Source organism: Sinocyclocheilus rhinocerous, unplaced genomic scaffold (genome assembly GCF_001515625.1).
Source record: "Sinocyclocheilus rhinocerous isolate Xijiao unplaced genomic scaffold, SAMN03320098_v1.1 scaffold433, whole genome shotgun sequence".
Lineage (NCBI taxonomy): Eukaryota > Metazoa > Chordata > Actinopteri > Cypriniformes > Cyprinidae > Sinocyclocheilus > Sinocyclocheilus rhinocerous.
In genome coordinates this window covers 377,443-401,691 of record NW_015627897.1, presented here as the reverse complement: position 1 = coordinate 401,691, position 24,249 = coordinate 377,443, and the positions used below count along the sequence as shown (strand labels likewise).

Genomic DNA, 24,249 nt, shown 5'->3' with positions numbered 1-24,249 from the left:
CATTAATCATTTGATACAATGCACTTATTGTGTACATACATGCTTTTACATTGTACTTATATTTAAAAAAAATACCTGCATATAATTACATCTGTAATTAATTTCTTTATTTACATTTATAATTACACTCTTGACTCATCCCTTACACCTTAACCCACCATTAAACCTACCCATACCACCAAACCTGAACCTAATCTTACCCGTATCCCACCTTGATAGCAGCAAAAGTGTTTACAATACAATATAAACACAATAAGTACATTCTACTTATTTTTTGATGTAAGTACATAGTAGTTAAGGCCACCTAATATAAAGTGGGACCGACTGATCAAATGTTAAAGGAATAGTTCACCCAAAAATACAAATTTGCTGAAAATGTACTCACCCTCAGGCCATCCGAGATGTAGATGAGTTTGTTTGGTCATCAGAACAGATTTGGAGAAATTTAGCATTACATCACTTGCTCACCAGTGGATGCTCTGCAGTGAATGGGTGCCGTCAGAATGAGAGTCCAAACAGCTGATAAAAACATCACAATAATCCACAAGTAATCCACACCACTCCAGTCCATCAGTTAACATCCTGTGAAGTAAAATGCTGCATGTTTGTGAGAAACAAATCCACCATTAAGGCGCTTTAACTTTAAACCATTGTTTCTGGCCAAAATATGAGTCCATAATCCTTAATAACGCTTCCTCCAATGAAAAAGTCCATCTCCTGTTGTCCTCTCACATAAAAATCCACTGACATATTTGTTTAGAACTGTTTTAGACAGGCTTGTAAGCGGTACTTGATCTGTGCCTATTTCTCTCCTGACTCAGACAAGACGATTTGTTCTCTAGAGAAAGCAGTTTTATGGATAGACGACTCATATTTTAGCCGGAAGCAACTGTTTGAAGTTAAAATGCCTTAATGATGGATTTGTTTCTTGCAAACACACAGCTTTGTTAATTGATGGACTGGAGTTACTTGTGGATTATTGTGATGTTTTTATCAGCTGTTGGGACTCTCATTCTGACGGCACCCATTCACTGCGCGATGTAAATGTACATTTTTTTTTTTTTCAGATGAAAAAGACTGATCTATCTTTGATGACCTGAGAGTGAGTACATTTTCAGCATATTTTCATGTTTGGGTGAACTATTCCTTTAAAATGTGTGATTGTTATAATTTTTGCTTTATTTGCCACAGTGAAAATGGAAGGTTGGCTGCATTGCATTGTGGGATTAGGACAGGTAAAAAATAATTGCACTTGCAATACATAAATAACTTGAAATAAATAAGTGTTCATTTGATAAACAGCAGTCAAATGTGACTTTTTCTGTGGGCTAGTGTAAAAATATAGCATATAAAGAATATTAGATGAGATTTGATACAGAATAACTGTCCTAGTTTGTCCAGGACAGCAGCTCTGTTTTGACCAAAATGTCAAATAGTACAACAACCGACGGTTTGCTATTACTTTGAATATCAGTCAATTTTACACAACCATTTAGCCAGTGAAGCGTTAACATGGCCTTTTCTAGCTATTACCTCTATGCTGCATGTTTTTTCATTGCTAGGAACAGTAATGATGATACTTCATAATGGCAGAGGAGGTAAGCGCAGAATTGTGACCCTCAAACATTTGTTTCCCGTCTGATTCACAGCATCATTTGTTCCAATGCCTGATTCATCATGAGCACCACTTCAAAGTCTGGGCCTGGAAACTGGCATATTGATTTAAAAATGGCCACACACGCTGTATTACATGCGCTCCGGAGAGAATGTGCATGTTTCTCGTCAGTAGAACAACATGACGGCTTCTCTCTGGGATTATTTGAAGTCTAATTTTCACCATAAGGGAGACTAAGACCCGAAATGTCCTCTACACAAGGATATTATAAAAGTGCAAACTCTACTTGCAAAATCTCAATTTCATGCATTGATGCATTCTGAAATATGCCAATTCATAATAATTCTCAACATTGGTGCAATGCAGACATTAGTTAGTAAATTAGCATAAATATTTGTATTTTTTAAGAAGTTAATACTTTTGTTTAACACGGATGCATTTAATTGATCAGAAGTGACAGTAAAGGCATTTAAAATGTTGCAATTTCAAATAAATGCTGTTCTTCAAAGAATCGCAATTTCCACAAAAAAATTAAGCGGCACAAATGTTTTCAACATTCATAATAATAAGAAACGCTTCTTAAGCAGCAAATCAGAATAGTAGAATCATTTATAGCATTACCTTTCTCCAAACATTAATCTGTTGAGTAAAATTAATTGTCAGGGTGGGCGGTATGATCAATAATTTTATTAATTTTATACCTTTTTAATAGAAGTCATTTTATACCTTGATATCTGCATATATATCTATATGGTATATTTAGCCAAGAATTCAATAAAACTATGGTTCATGTATTAAATTGTCAATGCCTATCTCTGTATAATCCAATTAAATACACAAATATCCAAATGCAAATAATCATATGATAGTTTTCTCTTTTTAATTAAAAATAGCACCTTTCAACGCCATTCAAGTTGATTTTGAAAGAAGTCTCTCCAAGGCTACATGTATTTGATGAATAAATACAGTAAAATTGTGAACTATTATTACAAATTAGAATAAATGTTTTGTATTTAAAAATATTTAAAAATGTAAATTATTCCTGTGAATTTTCAGCATCATTACTCCAGTCTTCAGTGTCACATGATCCTTCAAAACTAGTAACTGCACAGGTCTGCAACAATCAAATACTTGAATATAAACCAAAAATGTAAATAGTTTCACACACAAAAAAAATCTCCTAATCAGGATTTTGTCTTGCATTGTCTTGTCTTCTCTAACATTGATAGTGGCTTGGGTTCTGATCTTTTATTGTTGATTGATGTTTTGTATAAACACACACACACCCACTCACACACACACACACACACACACACACACAGTTTTGTTGCCAAGTCTAAACCAAGTCTTATTGTTTTATGCAACTTAATTTATCTTGTTCTTAGGATGTTTAGATATTTGTAATGGAAGACATGACAAAAATACTGAATAAGAATTTTTTTTTTCAGTGTTGCTATAGATCTGTAAATACACTGCCTGTGAACCTTCAGATATGAGAAATCTCATAGTGATGAAAGGAATTGTTATGTAACCGTGGCATTTCGTCCTCTGCTTTCCTATGGTGAAAATGAGCGTGATGAGTGACGGTGTTGGACTGTGGATGTAGCAGCTCATCTGTGAGAAGTTTTTCCTGGTTCTTCAGCGATGCTGAACACAGTTTGGACTGATGGATGAGCGAGTCCACTCCACACAGCACTGCTGAACTGCACACGTCTTTGTTTGGCAGTCATGTCTTTGTTCCCCCTTCTGGTGTCTGTGAGTACTGCAGCTTTCACGTTCACTGCACATCAAACAGCAAAACCCGGCTAGCAAACCTTCACAGGGCCTGTTAGCATGTCATTCCTGGAGCCTCTGGAATCCGTTTCGTTTTGTGTCAGCGAGATCGTGTTCAGATCAGAGGCAGGGATATATATGCGTATGCGTGTGGGGGTAACGAATTTTGTCGAATTGACATAACAGAAAATGTTTCTTCCACATCAGCCAGAGGTTTCTTTGGATTTGATTTGGGTTGTATGGGAGCCAGTTACTGGTTTGTGATCAGATAGCAGAGCTCTGGAGGAATGACCCACAAGTTGAGAACAGGGCTTGCATTCAGAGAGCTCTTCCTTGATGTAGTGGCTCCTGCTCTGAGAGAGAGAGAGAGAGAGAGAGAGAGAGAGAGAGTCAGTGGTGCTTTACTACTGTTACTGCCGCTGCCTCAGGCCTTCCATGCAGCAATCAATGCAGCCTGGAGTCAATGGAACTTCAAATCTGATTCCTGTTCGTCTCTACCTCTGCAAGACTTAGGGACGGGAATCGAACAGAATTCTGATTCCAGTTCCGACTTCTTAATGATTGCATTAATGATTTTTTTTAACTTTTCAAAGATGGTGACTGCTAAACAAAACAATACTGTTTTTGTTTACATATTTTAATGTTTTTTTAGTTGGAGTAGCAAGTCTAGAATGCACTTCATTTTGAGTTTGACATGACAAAAGTGAAGATTTGCGGTTTAAAGCTTAAAGTCCCCATGAAATCAAAATTAAACTTTTTTGGGTGTTAGTATCAATATGTTAGTCTTAAGGTTATCTATATGGCAGTGTGCTCCAAAACAGTGACAAAATTCGCATTTAGAAGATATAAGCGTTCAAAGCTTGCAGTTCGTCACTTCCGCCAAAACGGCTCAACGATTTTTTTGACGTCACATTGTACTTCAGCTTCTCATCAAACTTTCTGTCCAATCAAATGCTCTCTAGAATCCGAAGCGCCCGCCCTCTACACTATAAAATAGACGCTGAAGCCGCGGCTGAAATCGGTCACTTGTCCACAGAATTAGTATTTTCTGTACAGTGAATGGCACGTAGAGCACTATATAGGGGACAGGGAACAATTCAAACAGTGCAAATATGCTTTCCATTGACGAAAAAAAGAAGTCTGGTTTCGCACCGCACACACACTCTGCTCCGGTCCAGAGACACGATAGCACGGAGCGGATCACATGTGCGAGTCGGCGCAGACCACAAAATGTATCGGAGCTATTTAAATTCTACACAGAATGCTATATTTTATAGCAATATGGATGAGATTGTGGCTGGCATACCCTGTCAAATGCGGCTTTACGGAGCTCAACAGCTCTGAACGGCTCTAGCCCAAGCTGTGATATAAACGAACGCTATACGCCGATTTCACGCAGCCGCCATATTGAAATCGAAAGCGAGGCTCCGGTGGGAAGAAACCCGGAAGTATTGCCTTGAATCACAGGAGTAGCGATGTCGTATTGCTGTGTACCAGGCTGTACATCCTATCAACGGAAAGAGTGCGATAAAGAGTTGTCATTTCATCGCTTTCCGAGTGACCCAAAAGTCTGCTGTGAATGGATTGTGAAAATAAGAAGAGATGTTGGACCTTATTTTCAGGTAACTTAAGCGAAACACCTTTATTAATCTAGCTAGCGCTAGCTCTCCAAGCTACACGTTTTACTCCGTTATCAAACGCATGTTAATGAACTGATTCTCCCATAAGGTTACAGACAACACTAGAGTATGCTCCAAACATTTTACCCCGGACTGCATTGTACGATCGCTCACTGGTTTACATAGACTGAAACATGGAAGCGTACCAACTTTGTTTACGTGGAGCTGTGAACTGAAGCCCAGGAGGACACTTGAGCGACATCAGCGGTGCGTGCCGTTCACTTGTTTTATGATATTAGGATTGTCTTTTTAAATTGAATTTAACCTTGCTGAATACAAAATATGATAGTACTGTAATGTTTTATCATATTACCTGATGTAATTTGTCATGTTGTATAACCTAACCAAAGTGATATGAATTAACTTTGTTTGTTGTCAATTCTTACAGTTGCACAATTTGTATAGTATAATTTACAGTATTGACAGAATGCGGTTTATTCAGACATATAAAACTGTTGGAAGTGTCAGATCTTCATCAATTGACGGCAAATTTGATAGATATTACAAAAATTCTGAATTTTAAAATGTATGTCTGTGACAACTGTGCATAACAGTACAATATGAACAAAACTAACTATTAATTGTGATTTTCCTACCCAGTGTTAATGATATTGAAACATTTGAGGAGGATGAAGAGGAGGACCATTCATTTTCTGATCAGAACACAGGAGAACAGTAAGTCATCTATCTAATGCCAACAGAGTGAAAGATGTCTTATATAGGCATGATAGTTGCTGCATAATGACTCAATTGCTACATTTACATACACCCAAATAATCTGTTAGTAATGGGATTGATAGCTCAAATACCTTGCACACATGCAGTGCTGGGATGAATGTTTACTAGAGCCCTTTTATAAGATCTCTATGAACCAGATAAAAATTTAGGGTTCATATAAACAACTTTCAGAATCTGAAATCGGATTTATTCAGATTGATGAAAATTTGTGTAAACCTACACATTGACAACCTTGATACTTATTTTTGGTCTTCATCATTTTTTTCTTTGTCTCTTCTATCCTAAAACAGATCTAACAGTGGTTTTGTGGCACTGCAAGACCATGATTACCTGGAAACATCTCCTTCCACTGAAGAGCAGCTGAATGCAGCACAAAAGGAGATTGCTCGTCTGACAAAAGAAAATGAAAATTTAAGAAGTCAGCAGTTTTGTCTACAAAGATTCCAATGTGAGCCCAAGCTGATCATGTTTTACACCGGATGTAAAGATTATGAAACCCTCAAAGCACTCTACCAGTCTCTTCAACCTACAGCACAGTCTCTGGTGAGATGGACTCAAATGCAAAGACTTAATAAAACAGAACAGACTGTAACTGCTGGCTTTCAGGCTCAAGACATCGGCCTCTTTGACCCGTTTTTCTTGTTTCTCTGCCATATGAGGCAGGGGCTTCTTTCCGCAGATTTAGCAGTAAGGTTTAATATCTCAAAGGCCACAGTCAGCAGGATATGTATAACTTGGGCTAACTACCTGTATTTCATGCTTGGTACACTACCAGTATGGCCAAGTAGAGAGGCTGTAGATGAGCTAATGCCACCCTGCTTCAAGAAGACCTTTCCAAAAACACGTGTTGTGCTAGATTGTACTGAGATCCATATTCAAGCAGCAAGTTCAAAAGTTCTGAACACCATGACATACTCTCATTACAAGGGAACCACAACTTTGAAATCCCTGATTGGCATCACACCCTTTGGGACAGTTAGCTTTGTAAGCAACCTATACACAGGCTCCATCTCTGACAAGGAAATCACCAAAGAGTCAGGCATTCTGAAACTGCTTGAGCCAGGTGATGAAGTAATGGCTGATAAGGGCTTTCTTATCAAAGACCTCCTTGCTGACATCAATGTCAGTCTTGTAACCCCAGCTTTCATAGGGCCAAGCGGACAATTCAGTAAATATGAAATTACACATACCCAAGAGATTGCCCACTTGAGGATACATGTGGAGAGGGCCATCAGACGCATCAAGGAATATCACATTTTTGATGGTGTCCTACCCCTTTCACTCTGTGGTTCAGTCAACCAGATGTGGACTGTTTGTGCTCTATTGACAAATTTCCAAGGACCTCTATTTTAAATAAATAGTTAACTCAAAAATGAAAATCTGCTGAAAATGTACTCCCCCTCAGGCCATCCATGATGTAGGTGAATTTGTTTCTTCATTGGAACAGATTTGGAGGAATTTAGCATTACACCATTTGCTCAGTATCTTTGGTGGCCTGAGAGTAAGTACATTTTCAACAATTTTCATATTATTTATTTTTTTGGTAAACTATTAATTTACTCCCCAGACCTACATTTTAGCTTACAGTTAAAAAAACAAAATGTATATAAATGAGGAGTCATTTAAATGTTGCTACTTTGGTTTATTGTTGTAATTTGTACAGTAGAAAGACAAATATACAATGGATTGAATTACTGAAATAAAAAAAAATATATTTTGTACCCATTAGCTTTCATTGGTTTTAATCTAGAAATGAGTTCTAAAACTATACAAATATTTATTTAGTACTTATGTATACAATACAGTGAAAATCTATTATAAATAGCAATGACAATATTTTTACATTGTTATTTGTTTTAATGTAGAAATTAGTTGTTCTAAAACTGTACATATTTACTTAATTATCGAATGTGTGCATTGATTGTTAAGTGTGTTTGTGTGCGAGTAAAGGTATTTGCACTCTAGTACACTGTTTACATCAGGGCACTTGATTTCAAGCAACCCCCAGAGCACCAGAACTGTCAACCACCTTTCGATCAGGAGATGCGCCTAAATGGGGGACATGAGGATTTATGACAAAGCCACAAGGGAAAACACGATTGCCGGTTTCCTGCTCATATTGTGCAGCTGCATCTGGCTCCAGTTCCAGGCCTCTCTTCATGGCTTGTGTCTGCACTGACCTTTTCTGCTTCTGCATACTGGTGGCAAGCATGCTGAAGTCTGCAACTCGTGAGACTATTCTTTTAAAAGTGGATGAAGTCAGACGCTGGGAACGAACACGGTGCCATATCTTACTGTCACTCTGTACCCTGGTTTCTTTCTCTAGTGCCTCAGCATCAGAGGGTGTAACAGTCATACCTCTATAGAAAGTACTCTCCTTCTCATTTTGAACTGTTGAGTAAGTGCACGGTTGTGGTGGCAGAGGAAAAGGTGGGTAGTGATCAGTGGTTGTGGTGGGTAAGCCAACGGCTTGGTACGTCAAAGCTGATCCATGGGGCAAAAGTCCAAATTCCGATTCAACTTTGTCCACTGGGTATTTCCTTGATGCCAGCAGCAGTTTGTACATTTGGCTATTGCTTCCAATTTTAGCAAGGTTTTCACAAAGGTCATTAGCAAACTGATCTCTTGGTAAAGGGATTGGAATAGGACAGTAGATGTTGGGTATGATTCCATGACGAGATCTTTTATAGGATGTTTGTGGTGGATCAGCTGTTGGGGGCTTTAATTTTGATATTTTTACTGTATTAATAGGTTTAGGGGCTAGACCCATAGAACGTGAAGGAACGTGCCATGTCTGTGGTAGGGAGGTTTTACTAACAGTAGGTGGAATGGACTTATATCCCAGTTTGATATAGTGTGCCAGGGTATACAGTAACCCAATCTGATGATTGCAGTGACCTAGGCCAGCTTTGCAGTTGCACTTTGACAGGCCAACGACGAAGGAAACTTCCGATGGAAATTCCACCTGGTGTCAATTCTTACAGTTGCACAATTTGTATAGTACAATTTACAGTATTGACAGAATGCTGTTTATTCAGACATATAAAACTGTTGGAAGTGTCAGATCTTCATCAATTGGCGGCAAATTTGATAGATATTACAAAAATTCTGAATTTTAAAATTTATGTCTGTGACAACTGTGCAAAACAGTACAATATGAACAAAAGTAACTTTATTAATTGTGATTTTCCTACCCAGTGTTAATGATATTGAAACATTTGAGAAGGATGAAGAGGACCATTCATTTTCTGATCAGAACACAGGAGAACAGTAAGTCATCTATCTAATGCCAACAGAGTGAAAGATGTCTTATATAGGCATGATAGTTGCTGCATAATGACTCAATTGCTACATTTACATACACCCAAATAATCTGTTAGTAATGGGATTGATAGCTCAAATACCTTGCACACATGCAGTGCTGGGATGAATGTTTACTAGAGCCCTTTTATAAGATCTCTATGAACCAGATAAAAATTTAGGGTTCATATAAACAACTTTCAGAATCTGAAATCGGATTTATTCAGATTGATGAAAATTTGTGTAAACCTACACATTGACAACCTTGATACTTATTTTTGGTCTTCATAATTTTTTTTCTTTGTCTCTTCTATCCTAAAACAGATCTAACAGTGGTTTTGTGGCACTGCAAGACCATGATTACCTGGAAACATCTCCTTCCACTGAAGAGCAGCTGAATGCAGCACAAAAGGAGATTGCTCGTCTGACAAAAGAAAATGAAAATTTAAGAAGTCAGCAGTTTTGTCTACAAAGATTCCAATGTGAGCCCAAGCTGATCATGTTTTACACCGGATGTAAAGATTATGAAACCCTCAAAGCACTCTACCAGTCTCTTCAACCTACAGCACAGTCTCTGGTGAGATGGACTCAAATGCAAAGACTTAATAAAACAGAACAGACTGTAACTGCTGGCTTTCAGGCTCAAGACATTGGCCTCTTTGACCAGTTTTTCTTGTTTCTCTGCCGTATGAGGCAGGGGCTTCTTTCCGCAGATTTAGCAGTAAGGTTTAATATCTCAAAGGCCACAGTCAGCAGGATATGTATAACTTGGGCTAACTACCTGTATTTCATGCTTGGTACACTACCAGTATGGCCAAGTAGAGAGGCTGTTGATGAGCTAATGCCACCCTGCTTCAAGAAGACCTTTCCAAAAACACGTGTTGTGCTAGATTGTACTGAGATCCATATTCAAGCAGCAAGTTCAAAAGTTCTGAACACCATGACATACTCTCATTACAAGGGAACCACAACTTTGAAATCCCTGATTGGCATCACACCCTTTGGGACAGTTAGCTTTGTAAGCAACCTATACACAGGCTCCATCTCTGACAAGGAAATCACCAAAGAGTCAGGCATTCTGAAACTGCTTGAGCCAGGTGATGAAGTAATGGCTGATAAGGGCTTTCTTATCAAAGACCTCCTTGCTGACATCAATGTCAGTCTTGTAACCCCAGCTTTCACAGGGCCAAGCGGACAATTCAGTAAATATGAAATTACACATACCCAAGAGATTGCCCGCTTGAGGATACATGTGGAGAGGGCCATCAGACGCATCAAGGAATATCACATTTTTGATGGTGTCCTACCCCTTTCACTCTGTGGTTCAGTCAACCAGATGTGGACTGTTTGTGCTCTATTGACAAATTTCCAAGGACCTCTATTTTAAATAAATAGTTAACTCAAAAATGAAAATCTGCTGAAAATGTACTCCCCCTCAGGCCATCCATGATGTAGGTGAATTTGTTTCTTCATTGGAACAGATTTGGAGGAATTTAGCCATTTTAAAGGCGAGGCTGCTTGATATGTCCCGCCCTGTCTTCCGGTTTCAGTTAAAATGACGTCAACACACAGAGTAACACTGCGTGTTTCTAAGCATTTCAGGGGACCTTTAAAAATAAATTAAAACGGCTAAAAATCAAAATGTAATCTGACGTAATTTCTCTTATTTTAATATGATTCCTTAACTAATTTTATTTAGAAACCGGGAGCCCGTTTCATAAAACAAGTTTACCAAATAAGCCAGATTTATTTCAGTTAGTCTGACCTTTTGCCAGTTGATTTGGTTCAAAATAAGTCAGACTAACTCAAATAAGCCTGGCTTATTTGGTAAACTTGTTTTATGAAACAGGCCCCAGGATTTACATGGTCTTGGAAAACCTGAATATATGAGGGAATTTTAAAAGTATGATTCTTGAACTGATAAAGTAATGGAAATTAATAAAACCTTTAAAAGTGATCGAAATTTCTTTAATATATTTTTTTGTTATTAGGTAGAAATGCTATTTGTGAGTGAAAAAAGTAAATAAGAATAATAATAACAACAATAATAAAACATTATTTATGACCTTATTTTGCTATTTGTAAGTAAAAAAATGAAAAAGAAAAATTGTAATTAATTTTAAAATGTAAATTCATTGGTCATTAAAATGTGAATGCATTTTTATTTTGTTACAATTTTTTTAAAATTACTTTAACTTTGTCATTACAACAGAAGTATCAATAAAAAAAACAATAAAAAAAAAAACATGAAGAGCCTTTGAATATTGTTTTGGAAAATGGGGGTCCTTGGTTTTTACTGATTCATAAAAAAGAACAGACTCATTCTTTTGAGTAAATAAACAGTAATTTATTTGTGAATTGGACTACACTGCTTGTGCTCTATGTTTGTTGCTGACATTTAAGGACCATTAATGGTATACCACACATTTAAAGGGGTGGTTCACTGTTTTTTTTCTAGGCTTGATTGTGTTTATGGGGTGCAGCCTAACATGTGTTAATGCTTCGTTTTTTAAAAAACGCATTATTTTTCACATAATTTACCTTTATTCCACACCGCTCTGTCCCTTCTCTGAGAAACGGGCTGATCTTTTCCTGGTTTTATGAAGCCCCGCCCTCAGAAATAGGCGATGGACTCTGATTGGTTAGCTAGCCCAGTGTGCGGCATGTGCTCCGGTTGTATTGTAAACAATGGCGTCGTTAATATTGCTTATCAGTTTGAGCCCGATTGAGAAGCAGAGGATATTATTGAAGAGGATTGTGCAGAACCTGTGCAAGCACGGCTTTTAATGGTAGGCCTATGTTTTTTGTTTGTTGTCATCTCATACTTTTAGATACACTGTTATTTGTAAATGTTACTGCTTACTGCTTTTAATATACGGTTTTATCCTGATTAAAGCTTTAATACAGTACAGCAACTGCACGTGCGTCCATGTTTACCGCTTCTCATAGCTATGTGAAAATAACTGTATAATTGTAACAGTTCATTGCTGGAGCTGAGCTGAATGAGAGAGAGAGAGAGAGAGAGATGCAGAGCGTGTGCAGAGCAGGGCTTCTCTAAAGCAGCGCAGCATGGCCTCGCCCCCTTTGCTGCCTTTTCCCGAGGGCGGGGTTTATCTGGGTTTGTGATGTCACGAACCCGGGAAGTAACTTGTTGTAGTCCCTACCAGCCATTTTTGTAGGCATTAAACTGCCAGAATCTTAAAAGACGATATCTCCGTTTGCATTGAACTTTCAGCTTCGTAACTTTGCAGATATTGTTTATGCTCAAACAGCAACATTACACACTAACTAACGTTAAAAAAGTGAAATCACAATGAACCACCCCTTTAATCTTTTTTCCCCATATTATTTCCTTTTCTAGAAAGCATTTGATGGGCAGGATAAGTACAGGACAAGTCAGAATGTTTGATCCATTTCCCAAAAGAGAAACTGCATACATTAGGTGCTAAAACAAATGTCAACTTATAGGAGTACATCTGGCTACACTTCTTGCATTGTATGTTTCTTATTAAGAACTATTGAAAGTGCCCAACTTTTAATCATTGTATTTTTTCCCTTTTTCTAGAAAGCATTTGGTGGACAAAAGTCTGTTTAGTAAAGGGTAAGTCAGTATTTTTGGTCCATTTCCAAAAGAAAAACTGCATGCACTATGTGCTAAAACAAATGTCAACTTTTAGGAGTACATTAGCATATTGAATTGGCCACAAAGCTAAAAATTATGTACTGAAAGCCACAAAAATCCAATTTTGTGGTCTTTAAGGGGTGTAACCTCAAATTTCAGTTCCCAGCTCTACTCAAGACACTACCTAAAAACAGTTTTTAAAAAACAAAACTTCTACCTTGTGTAAGCATAGTATTTCTTTTACTTTTCAACTGAATCCAGCTGCTGCTAAACTGCAATGCATCTGGGCAGAGAGAGAGAGAGAGAAAGAGAGAACGGAAACATGCAGAGACTGAGGAAAAACCAAAACTGCTTAATGTGTTGACCCAATTCCATGCCGAATGAAAAAAAGACCATATACAACATGGTATTTATTTATGCACTTGCTTGATTAAGGGAAAAAACCTAGAAGAGCATGCCTCACAGCGAATCAGCCTCCTCAACGAAAGGAAACCCCACTTCTAGTCTGTGGTTACAAATAAGCAGAGGCGGACAGTAACTAAGTACATTTACTTGAGTACTGTACTTAAGTACACTTTTTGAAAATCTGTACTTTACTTGAGTATTATTTTTTCTGGGAACTTATGATTTTAACTTCACTATTCCAAAGATACTACAAGCTAGTCAGTGTATTCAGTAGGTGTAATGTATTCTAAGTTGCTTCAGAAGTATTGCAAGTATTACGTACAACAATAAAAAAGGATTGTTGGAAATTTACTTTTGGTACTTAAGTACTTTTAAAAGCAAGTACTTCTGTACTTTTACTTAAGTAAAAATCTGTCTTTACAACTTTTACTTGTAATGGAGTAATATTTGACTAGCAGTATCTGTACTTTCACTCAAGTAATGGAATTGAGTACTTTGTCCGCCTCTGCAAATAAGTAGTCTTGCTTTAAAAAGCAGTTTAGGAAAGGCTGCTGTTGAGATCCCGCTTGATTTGTTTATTATGCGTTAAAGGAAAGATGACGTTCCCAAAGAAAGCTGGCAGGATGAGCCACAAACTTTGCCCTACTGACTCACATTATCATTTCTGATATGTGGCAGGATACCAGGTTTTTAGTGCATCAGGAGTGAAAATGTGTCAGGATTAGTTTATTAATAAGTTATTGTGCAATGCAAAGAAGGTGTGCATTACTTTTGACCGCATTTACATGGTAAAAACACAACGTGTTAGCATGAAGACAAGTCTAATGCTGTGTGTTTGTCTGTGAATGAGTCTCGTTTGTCTCCTCACGGTGAGTGATGATGATTGTTGCATCCCTTCCTTCTTCCTGCTTCATTTAATGTGATCCCTCAGGGCTGTAGCAGGTCTATTTTCTTTGTTTCTGTGAGACAGACCTGTCTGAAAACCCTTGTTTCTTCTGTTGTTCAGGCTTGAGTGGATGCCTTTTGTCGCCGATCTCATCCTGGGCACTGGAAGTTGGCACGGTGAGCATCTTTACCCACTGACCTCCCTGCAAAAGCAGCACAGCTTCCCTTTGCTCATTAGTAGCGCAATTAACCAGCGCACCGCTGGGCTGGGACACTGGACCGGCCCATTCTTCATTTCCGTCTTCCAGCGCCGTAACCACCAATAATCAGACAGGGCCACATTGTCCCACCAATATCTGATATTCTTTGATGCTGCTTTGTTTGTTGCAAGGATGTCTAAAAAGTTTTAAAAGTTACATTTTTAGGTTTGTCTGCCTCAGCTGTCCATCAGCACTCGTCAATATCAAAATGATTGAGATGGCCAATCAAATCAAAGAAGGCGGGGCTTGCTGTTTACAGAATCTGAGCACAAATTCCAGCCTGATGCTTCAGTTTTAACAGTGAAGGAGTGTAAGTTAAGATATATTTTGAAAATTTCTAGAATAGAAATGTTAAATGAGTAGCAATAGAGCGCTGCAGTGATGACATATTTTTGTAGGCCAACCCAGAATTTACTATCACCCTGGTTCCCTCGACATAAACCCATTAGAATTTTTCCACTGGCTTTTAGATTATTAAAGAAAATAAGGTCTATGACCAACACAAGTTTATGATTCTTACATGTTTTGTTCATCAGTAACACAATTCAGTCACAAATGAACACAACTTATGAATTTTCAAGCCTGAATACAGTTGCCAGAAGTGAAAAGATAAGCGAACTACACTATAAGGCTTCTGACAACTCTTTCAGTCTTTATTTATTTGCCCTGAAAGTTTGAGTTAGAAAAGTTTGCAAGCGTGTGATTATAAAACCCAACGAGACTGTGAAAGTGGACTAGTGAGTAGATGAGTTTACCTGTTTGGCATGATGATGTTTAATATCCGACAACCTCTGTAGTGCCTATTTAGTCACATGTTAGCAACCACCTTTTTCAAGACAAGTAAAGGCTTTAGAGGGTATTACTGATCTATTTTATGCTGTAGAATAAAACATGAAAATGTCTTGAGCTTGTGTTCACCACAGACCTTATTTCAGGCATTTAACCAAAAACCCAGGACGATGGAACTGGAAGTGCTAAAATGCAACTCGTTTCTGGGTTCTGGCCTACAAAAATACATCATCCCTTCAGCACTCTATAATATCCAGTGATGCAAACAACTCAACTTTTTGTCACCGTTTTGAATTGAAAATGCAGACTGTGATTCATGTAATTGAATGTGACAAGACGAGAAACATAAACAGTTGTTTTCAGAATAGTAGGCATACGATTGATACAACTGAATGTGTGCATCTTGTAAAATAAAAATATTATTTGCAAATACTTAAATACAATAAATTCCAGTTTTTGCTGTTTTGCTTTCTGCTTCTTTCTTCCCTTTAATTTCAATCCTTTAAATGTTCCAGACAACCTAATGTGTTCGTTTTCAGAACGATGTCATTTTTTTACATAAACTGTCATGCACCCAGACTGCTAAATATCGATGAGCTGGTGCTTTTCGCACTTAACGTTTATTATTTAACACGATGGGCGCGGGCTTCCCTGGTCCTGGCTGAGACGCAGAGGGCTGAACAGCATCCGAAGGGTTCTGCGGCGGCGCTGCAGGCGGGAGGGGCCGAGCGCAGAGGCAGAATGGATTAGGAGGGCCTGGGTGGGAGTGGTGCATTGTGGGGGAGCAGCCCCGGCTGTCCTGCCGCTGCGCTCTGCTCTGCTGCATGCTTCTTCTCCAGGCGTCTGGAAGGCAGCCAATGGAAGGAGGCGAATCAGTGGCACTCGAGTTCAGTGTGTCAGTGCGGGTAGCAGTCTGCGAAGGGATGGGCCAGTGCAAACACACACACTGCACCACTGCAGCACTGGCCTACTTTACCTTTTCACCTATGTGACGCACCGCACCGGTGTGTATTTTAACACGTCTCTGTTTCGGAGTTGGAAACGAACTGGGCGGCTTGTGTTTAGAACGCAGCCGTAACAGGAGAAGCGGATTTGCTGCAGTGATGCAGCACTGCAAAAAGCACATTCAATTACGCAACACTGCCATGCGTCTGTGTGCGGTGCAGACAAAGAGAGAGAGGGGTGGGGTTTATACAGTCGTTCGCTTAAAAAACAAACATGTAAATAAGTGAATGCATGTGCAATACATGCATCCAGAACAAACCAAACAGATGATGTCAGAGTCTGTCTTCTGTGACCTCTCTTCTCTCGTTTCTGTCCATGCCTTCCCTCCCTCCCTGTTTTTGTTCCCGTTGTTATTTTTTTCCGCCCAGACTGCAGGGACCGGTGCCTTATTAGCTAGCTCATGGCCGCGCGCTGCACTCAGACAGGTCTGGGTCATGCCAAGCTAAGCCCCTCTTCCTCTCATTAAAGAGCAGCCGGGTAATCGCGGCTAAGCAGCTGGTTAAGTCCTAATGCAAAACATCAAATATTGCACGTGTTAAAGCGGCCTCTTCACGCTGCCAACGGTGGACATGTGGAAAAACAAGCAGGGATGACCTATAGTTAGTCTATTCCACACTAGCGCTTTGCTTATTCGCGCTGACCTGAGATTACCTAAGAACCTTAAATGAACTAAGACTGAGGCAAACTTATAGAAAAGCCTGATTCATCAAAGTGCTAGTCGAAAGGAAGCGGGTTATACTTTGACTGGCACGCTTGGGAAATCATATGTAAGGCATATAATGTGACACAGCCAGTGGGATGTTTTATTGCTCAGAGGCTGCTCTTTCATTGCTCGGGAGACTGGGAATGGAGTGCAATTTTCAACTTGTGTCAGATGTTTCTCCTAAAATTCTTTTGGAGGAACATGCTACTGTGGAAAGTATAGATCAGATCATTTGGTCTCGGAGGAACTTGATGAGTTTTGATTGCAGAAATTGGCCAATCTGAGTGCACTTTGAGATATCGCTGAGGTTTCTTCTGAAACTCTACAGGAGAAAATATGAGATTACAGTTTTTTTTTCTTCCAAGAGAAAGATCTGAGAGATAGAATGCCTGATTTTCTCTCCATTCATTGCATTTCAAGTGAAACAACTTATGATTTTTTTCCTTCCTGCACTTTTTGATTTTTCCAATATTCCCATTTTTTTTTAGCAGAATTTTCCAGTTCACCTGTGTTTATATATATATTGCCATAGGATATTTTAACAACAACAATAATAATTAAAAATATAATAATAATTATTATTTTTAATAGTAATAAAATTATTTTATATAATTGTTTTTATAAAGAATACATTACAAAATCAAATTTAAATGTTAAATGTAATAATACATTATTATTTTAATATTTTATATAATTAAAAGAACATAATTACTACTAATAACAATAATACAATTATCATAATCAATTATAAATGTAATAAAGTTATTGAAAATAATTAAATTAAATTTTTTGTCCTTCAAACTGTATTCATAAAGCTTATTTAGTCTTGACAGACTTACAGTATTTCATAGAGAGAGAGAGAGAGAGAGAGGAACCATCACATCTTTTTAAATGAGTTTTCTTATTTCTTGGGATGCAATAAAATGTGTGAGATGTCATAAAACGAGTTTAACAGGAAAAAGATGTCCTCGTAAAAGTTGTGTCATGAGTCATGACAATGATCTTCCGTCTGTCACTCCATCTGGGCAGCAAAGAGGACATCAATCATACCCACTTTTGAAACGGATCTGGAAAGACATGCGAAGTGGTGGTTTTTAAACAGACTCTGTGGCTGAGGCTTTCAACCGCTGGCTCTCTCTCTCTTTCTTTCTCTCTCTCTCTGTGTGTGTGTGTGTGTGTGTGTAAGGAGAAATGAAGCAAGCACGTACAGAGGCTGCTCCTCAGCCTTTGTTCTCCACAGTCTGTAAATGCGATTGATCAGCATTGGACATGCAATTCGATACCTTTCAGAGTAGTCAACTTCATCCCATTGCCTGCAGTCCAGTGCATGAAACATGATAATACATGTGAATATTGAATAGCAGTCAACGTAAATATATACACAAAATATATATTATGGTGCTTCAGCAGTGTTTGATTTCACAATACAGTATAGAATACGCTCTATAACTATGCAAATCACAAACCAAAGTGACTCACTCTGAGCTTCTGAAGCTAAAAAGCGTAGAAATAAGGCTACATGTGGCTTTAGCATAATTCCCACCTCCAGATGTTTCTCAATGCAGCTCCTAAGCTCAGATTGTGAGCTGGCTTGTGCTAAAAAAATAAATAAATAAATAAATAAAAGCGGTGAATGTGAACAAAAAAACCCCTGACTCACATTCTCAGGTTTGGGGGCAGTTAATATTAGCATACCTATTGTTCCTCAGGAGTGAGGTGACAAAGAAAGTGCTTCTCGTTTCAATGCCCCTGAATTGGTTTGAAATTTTCTTTGTGTAAAAAGAAGCAGATTTCCCTGCCCCCACCCCGTCTTCCCGCTCGGGCCACAAAAGGCGCATTTGCCTGTAGATGCTTTGGGATCCATTGGGAGATCACCAATAAGCACTTCCATCATGCTCTTTAACATACCGGCCAACGGCAGAGTGCTTGAGAGTATTGTTAATAGCTAACCGGCCATTAACTGTGTCTATGCCAATATTTGTGGATGGGATGAAATATTGATTAGACATCTCCTCGCACGCACACACTCGTAAATAAATTGATTTGGAATTGTGAAGAAAACTTGTAATGGAGTAATATTTGACCAGCAGTATCTGTACTTTCACTCAAGTAATGGAATTGAGTACTTTGTCCGCCTCTGCAAATAAGTAGTCTTGCTTTAAAAAGCAGTTTAGGAAAGGCTGCTGTTGAGATCCCGCTTGATTTGTTTATTATGCGTTAAAGGAAAGATGACGTTCCCAAAGAAAGCTGGCAGGATGAGCCACAAACTTTGCCCTACTGACTCACATTATCATTTCTGATATGTGGCAGGATACCAGGTTTTTAGTGCATCAGGAGTGAAAATGTGTCAGGATTAGTTTATTAATAAGTTATTGTGCAATGCAAAGAAGGTGTGCATTACTTTTGACCGCATTTACATGGTAAAAACACAACGTGTTAGCATGAAGACAAGTCTAATGCTGTGTGTTTGTCTGTGAATGAGTCTCGTTTGTCTCCTCACGGTGAGTGATGATGATTGTTGCATCCCTTCCTTCTTCCTGCTTCATTTAATGTGATCCCTCAGGGCTGTAGCAGGTCTATTTTCTTTGTTTCTGTGAGACAGACCTGTCTGAAAGCCCTTGTTTCTTCTGTTGTTCAGGCTTGAGTGGATGCCTTTTGTCGCCGATCTCATCCTGGGCACTGGAAGTTGGCACGGTGAGCATCTTTACCCACTGACCTCCCTGCAAAAGCAGCACAGCTTCCCTTTGCTCATTAGTAGCGCAATTAACCAGCGCACCGCTGGGCTGGGACACTGGACCGGCCCATTCTTCATTTCCGTCTTCCAGCGCCGTAACCACCAATAATCAGACAGGGCCACATTGTCCCACCAATATCTGATATTCTTTGATGCTGCTTTGTTTGTTGCAAGGATGTCTAAAAAGTTTTAAAAGTTACATTTTTAGGTTTGTCTGCCTCAGCTGTCCATCAGCACTCGTCAATATCAAAATGATTGAGATGGCCAATCAAATCAAAGAAGGCGGGGCTTGCTGTTTACAGAATCTGAGCACAAATTCCAGCCTGATGCTTCAGTTTTAACAGTGAAGGAGTGTAAGTTAAGATATATTTTGAAAATTTCTAGAATAGAAATGTTAAATGAGTAGCAATAGAGCGCTGCAGTGATGACATATTTTTGTAGGCCAACCCAGAATTTACTATCACCCTGGTTCCCTCGACATAAACCCATTAGAATTTTTCCACTGGCTTTTAGATTATTAAAGAAAATAAGGTCTATGACCAACACAAGTTTATGATTCTTACATGTTTTGTTCATCAGTAACACAATTCAGTCACAAATGAACACAACTTATGAATTTTCAAGCCTGAATACAGTTGCCAGAAGTGAAAAGATAAGCGAACTACACTATAAGGCTTCTGACAACTCTTTCAGTCTTTATTTATTTGCCCTGAAAGTTTGAGTTAGAAAAGTTTGCAAGCGTGTGATTATAAAACCCAACGAGACTGTGAAAGTGGACTAGTGAGTAGATGAGTTTACCTGTTTGGCATGATGATGTTTAATATCCGACAACCTCTGTAGTGCCTATTTAGTCACATGTTAGCAACCACCTTTTTCAAGACAAGTAAAGGCTTTAGAGGGTATTACTGATCTATTTTATGCTGTAGAATAAAACATGAAAATGTCTTGAGCTTGTGTTCACCACAGACCTTATTTCAGGCATTTAACCAAAAACCCAGGACGATGGAACTGGAAGTGCTAAAATGCAACTCGTTTCTGGGTTCTGGCCTACAAAAATACATCATCCCTTCAGCACTCTATAATATCCAGTGATGCAAACAACTCAACTTTTTGTCACCGTTTTGAATTGAAAATGCAGACTGTGATTCATGTAATTGAATGTGACAAGACGAGAAACATAAACAGTTGTTTTCAGAATAGTAGGCATACGATTGATACAACTGAATGTGTGCATCTTGTAAAATAAAAATATTATTTGCAAATACTTAAATACAATAAATTCCAGTTTTTGCTGTTTTGCTTTCTGCTTCTTTCTTCCCTTTAATTTCAATCCTTTAAATGTTCCAGACAACCTAATGTGTTCGTTTTCAGAACGATGTCATTTTTTTACATAAACTGTCATGCACCCAGACTGCTAAATATCGATGAGCTGGTGCTTTTCGCACTTAACGTTTATTATTTAACACGATGGGCGCGGGCTTCCCTGGTCCTGGCTGAGACGCAGAGGGCTGAACAGCATCCGAAGGGTTCTGCGGCGGCGCTGCAGGCGGGAGGGGCCGAGCGCAGAGGCAGAATGGATTAGGAGGGCCTGGGTGGGAGTGGTGCATTGTGGGGGAGCAGCCCCGGCTGTCCTGCCGCTGCGCTCTGCTCTGCTGCATGCTTCTTCTCCAGGCGTCTGGAAGGCAGCCAATGGAAGGAGGCGAATCAGTGGCACTCGAGTTCAGTGTGTCAGTGCGGGTAGCAGTCTGCGAAGGGATGGGCCAGTGCAAACACACACACTGCACCACTGCAGCACTGGCCTACTTTACCTTTTCACCTATGTGACGCACCGCACCGGTGTGTATTTTAACACGTCTCTGTTTCGGAGTTGGAAACGAACTGGGCGGCTTGTGTTTAGAACGCAGCCGTAACAGGAGAAGCGGATTTGCTGCAGTGATGCAGCACTGCAAAAAGCACATTCAATTACGCAACACTGCCATGCGTCTGTGTGCGGTGCAGACAAAGAGAGAGAGGGGTGGGGTTTATACAGTCGTTCGCTTAAAAAACAAACATGTAAATAAGTGAATGCATGTGCAATACATGCATCCAGAACAAACCAAACAGATGATGTCAGAGTCTGTCTTCTGTGACCTCTCTTCTCTCGTTTCTGTCCATGCCTTCCCTCCCTCCCTGTTTTTGTTCCCGTTGTTATTTTTTTCCGCCCAGACTGCAGGGACCGGTGCCTTATTAGCTAGCTCATGGCCGCGCGCTGCACTCAGACAGGTCTGGGTCATGCCAAGCTAAGCCCCTCTTCCTCTCATTAAAGAGCAGCCTGGTAATCGCGGCTAAGCAGCTGGTTAAGTCCTAATGCAAAACATCAAATATTGCACGTGTTAAAGCGGCCTCTTCACGCTGCCAACGGTGGACATGTGGAAAAACAAGCAGGGATGACCTATAGTTAGTCTATTCCACACTAGCGCTTTGCTTATTCGCGCTGACCTGAGATTACCTAAGAACCTTAAATGAACTAAGACTGAGGCAAACTTATAGAAAAGCCTGATTCATCAAAGTGCTAGTCGAAAGGAAGCGGGTTATACTTTGACTGGCACGCTTGGGAAATCATATGTAAGGCATATAATGTGACACAGCCAGTGGGATGTTTTATTGCTCAGAGGCTGCTCTTTCATTGCTCGGGAGACTGGGAATGGAGTGCAATTTTCAACTTGTGTCAGATGTTTCTCCTAAAATTCTTTTGGAGGAACATGCTACTGTGGAAAGTATAGATCAGATCATTTGGTCTCGGAGGAACTTGATGAGTTTTGATTGCAGAAATTGGCCAATCTGAGTGCACTTTGAGATATCGCTGAGGTTTCTTCTGAAACTCTACAGGAGAAAATATGAGATTACAGTTTTTTTTTCTTCCAAGAGAAAGATCTGAGAGATAGAATGCCTGATTTTCTCTCCATTCATTACATTTCAAGTGAAACAACTTATGATTTTTTTCCTTCCTGCACTTTTTGATTTTTCCAATATTCCCATTTTTTTTTAGCAGAATTTTCCAGTTCACCTGTGTTTATATATATATTGCCATAGGATATTTTAACAACAACAATAATAATTAAAAATATAATAATAATTATTATTTTTAATAGTAATAAAATTATTTTATATAATTGTTTTTATAAAGAATACATTACAAAATCAAATTTAAATGTTAAATGTAATAATACATTATTATTTTAATATTTTATATAATTAAAAGAACATAATTACTACTAATAACAATAATACAATTATCATAATCAATTATAAATGTAATAAAGTTATTGAAAATAATTAAATTAAATTTTTTGTCCTTCAAACTGTATTCATAAAGCTTATTTAGTCTTGACAGACTTACAGTATTTCATAGAGAGAGAGAGAGAGAGAGAGAGGAACCATCACATCTTTTTAAATGAGTTTTCTTATTTCTTGGGATGCAATAAAATGTGTGAGATGTCATAAAACGAGTTTAACAGGAAAAAGATGTCCTCGTAAAAGTTGTGTCATGAGTCATGACAATGATCTTCCGTCTGTCACTCCATCTGGGCAGCAAAGAGGACATCAATCATACCCACTTTTGAAACGGATCTGGAAAGACATGCGAAGTGGTGGTTTTTAAACAGACTCTGTGGCTGAGGCTTTCAACCGCTGGCTCTCTCTCTCTTTCTTTCTCTCTCTCTCTGTGTGTGTGTGTGTGTGTGTGTAAGGAGAAATGAAGCAAGCACGTACAGAGGCTGCTCCTCAGCCTTTGTTCTCCACAGTCTGTAAATGCGATTGATCAGCATTGGACATGCAATTCGATACCTTTCAGAGTAGTCAACTTCATCCCATTGCCTGCAGTCCAGTGCATGAAACATGATAATACATGTGAATATTGAATAGCAGTCAACGTAAATATATACACAAAATATATATTATGGTGCTTCAGCAGTGTTTGATTTCACAATACAGTATAGAATACGCTCTATAACTATGCAAATCACAAACCAAAGTGACTCACTCTGAGCTTCTGAAGCTAAAAAGCGTAGAAATAAGCCATACATGTGGCTTTAGCATAATTCCCACCTCCAGATGTTTCTCAATGCAGCTCCTAAGCTCAGATTGTGAGCTGGCTTGTGCTAAAAAAATAAATAAATAAATAAATAAAAGCGGTGAATGTGAACAAAAAAACCCCTGACTCACATTCTCAGGTTTGGGGGCAGTTAATATTAGCATACCTATTGTTCCTCAGGAGTGAGGTGACAAAGAAAGTGCTTCTCGTTTCAATGCCCCTGAATTGGTTTGAAATTTTCTTTGTGTAAAAAGAAGCAGATTTCCCTGCCCCCACCCCGTCTTCCCGCTCGGGCCACAAAAGGCGCATTTGCCTGTAGATGCTTTGGGATCCATTGGGAGATCACCAATAAGCACTCTTTAACATACCGGCCAACGACAGAGTGCTTGAGAGTATTGTTAATCAGAATCAGAATCAGAATTAGCTTTATTCGCCAGGTGTGTGCAAACACACGAGGAATTTGTTGTGTTTTTTTTTAAGGTGCTCCTGGTACATACATACATACATACATATCTGACATGAGAACAGAAAAAAAAAATGAAATAGTAAAAACTTAACAATAAATAATGTGTATGAATCTGGAACAGTAGATTTATGTACAGATTTGTGCATTATTTACTCTATATAGAACTGTATAAATAAAGAGATATGCATATGTATTTACATAAT

At 38.8% G+C, this 24,249-nt stretch overlaps 1 protein-coding gene across 1 annotated transcript; it reads left to right on the top strand.

Moving 5' to 3' along the window:
- Positions 1–8,496: 8,496 nt before the first annotated feature.
- LOC107737010 (uncharacterized) lies at positions 8,497–10,542 on the top strand. The gene is made up of 3 exons (XM_016548408.1): positions 8,497–8,516; positions 9,004–9,075; positions 9,430–10,542. Exons 1-3 carry the CDS (start codon positions 8,497–8,499, stop codon positions 10,490–10,492), a joined length of 1,155 nt encoding a protein of 384 aa, XP_016403894.1. The 3' UTR covers positions 10,493–10,542.
- The last annotated feature ends 13,707 nt before the right edge of the window (positions 10,543–24,249 follow it).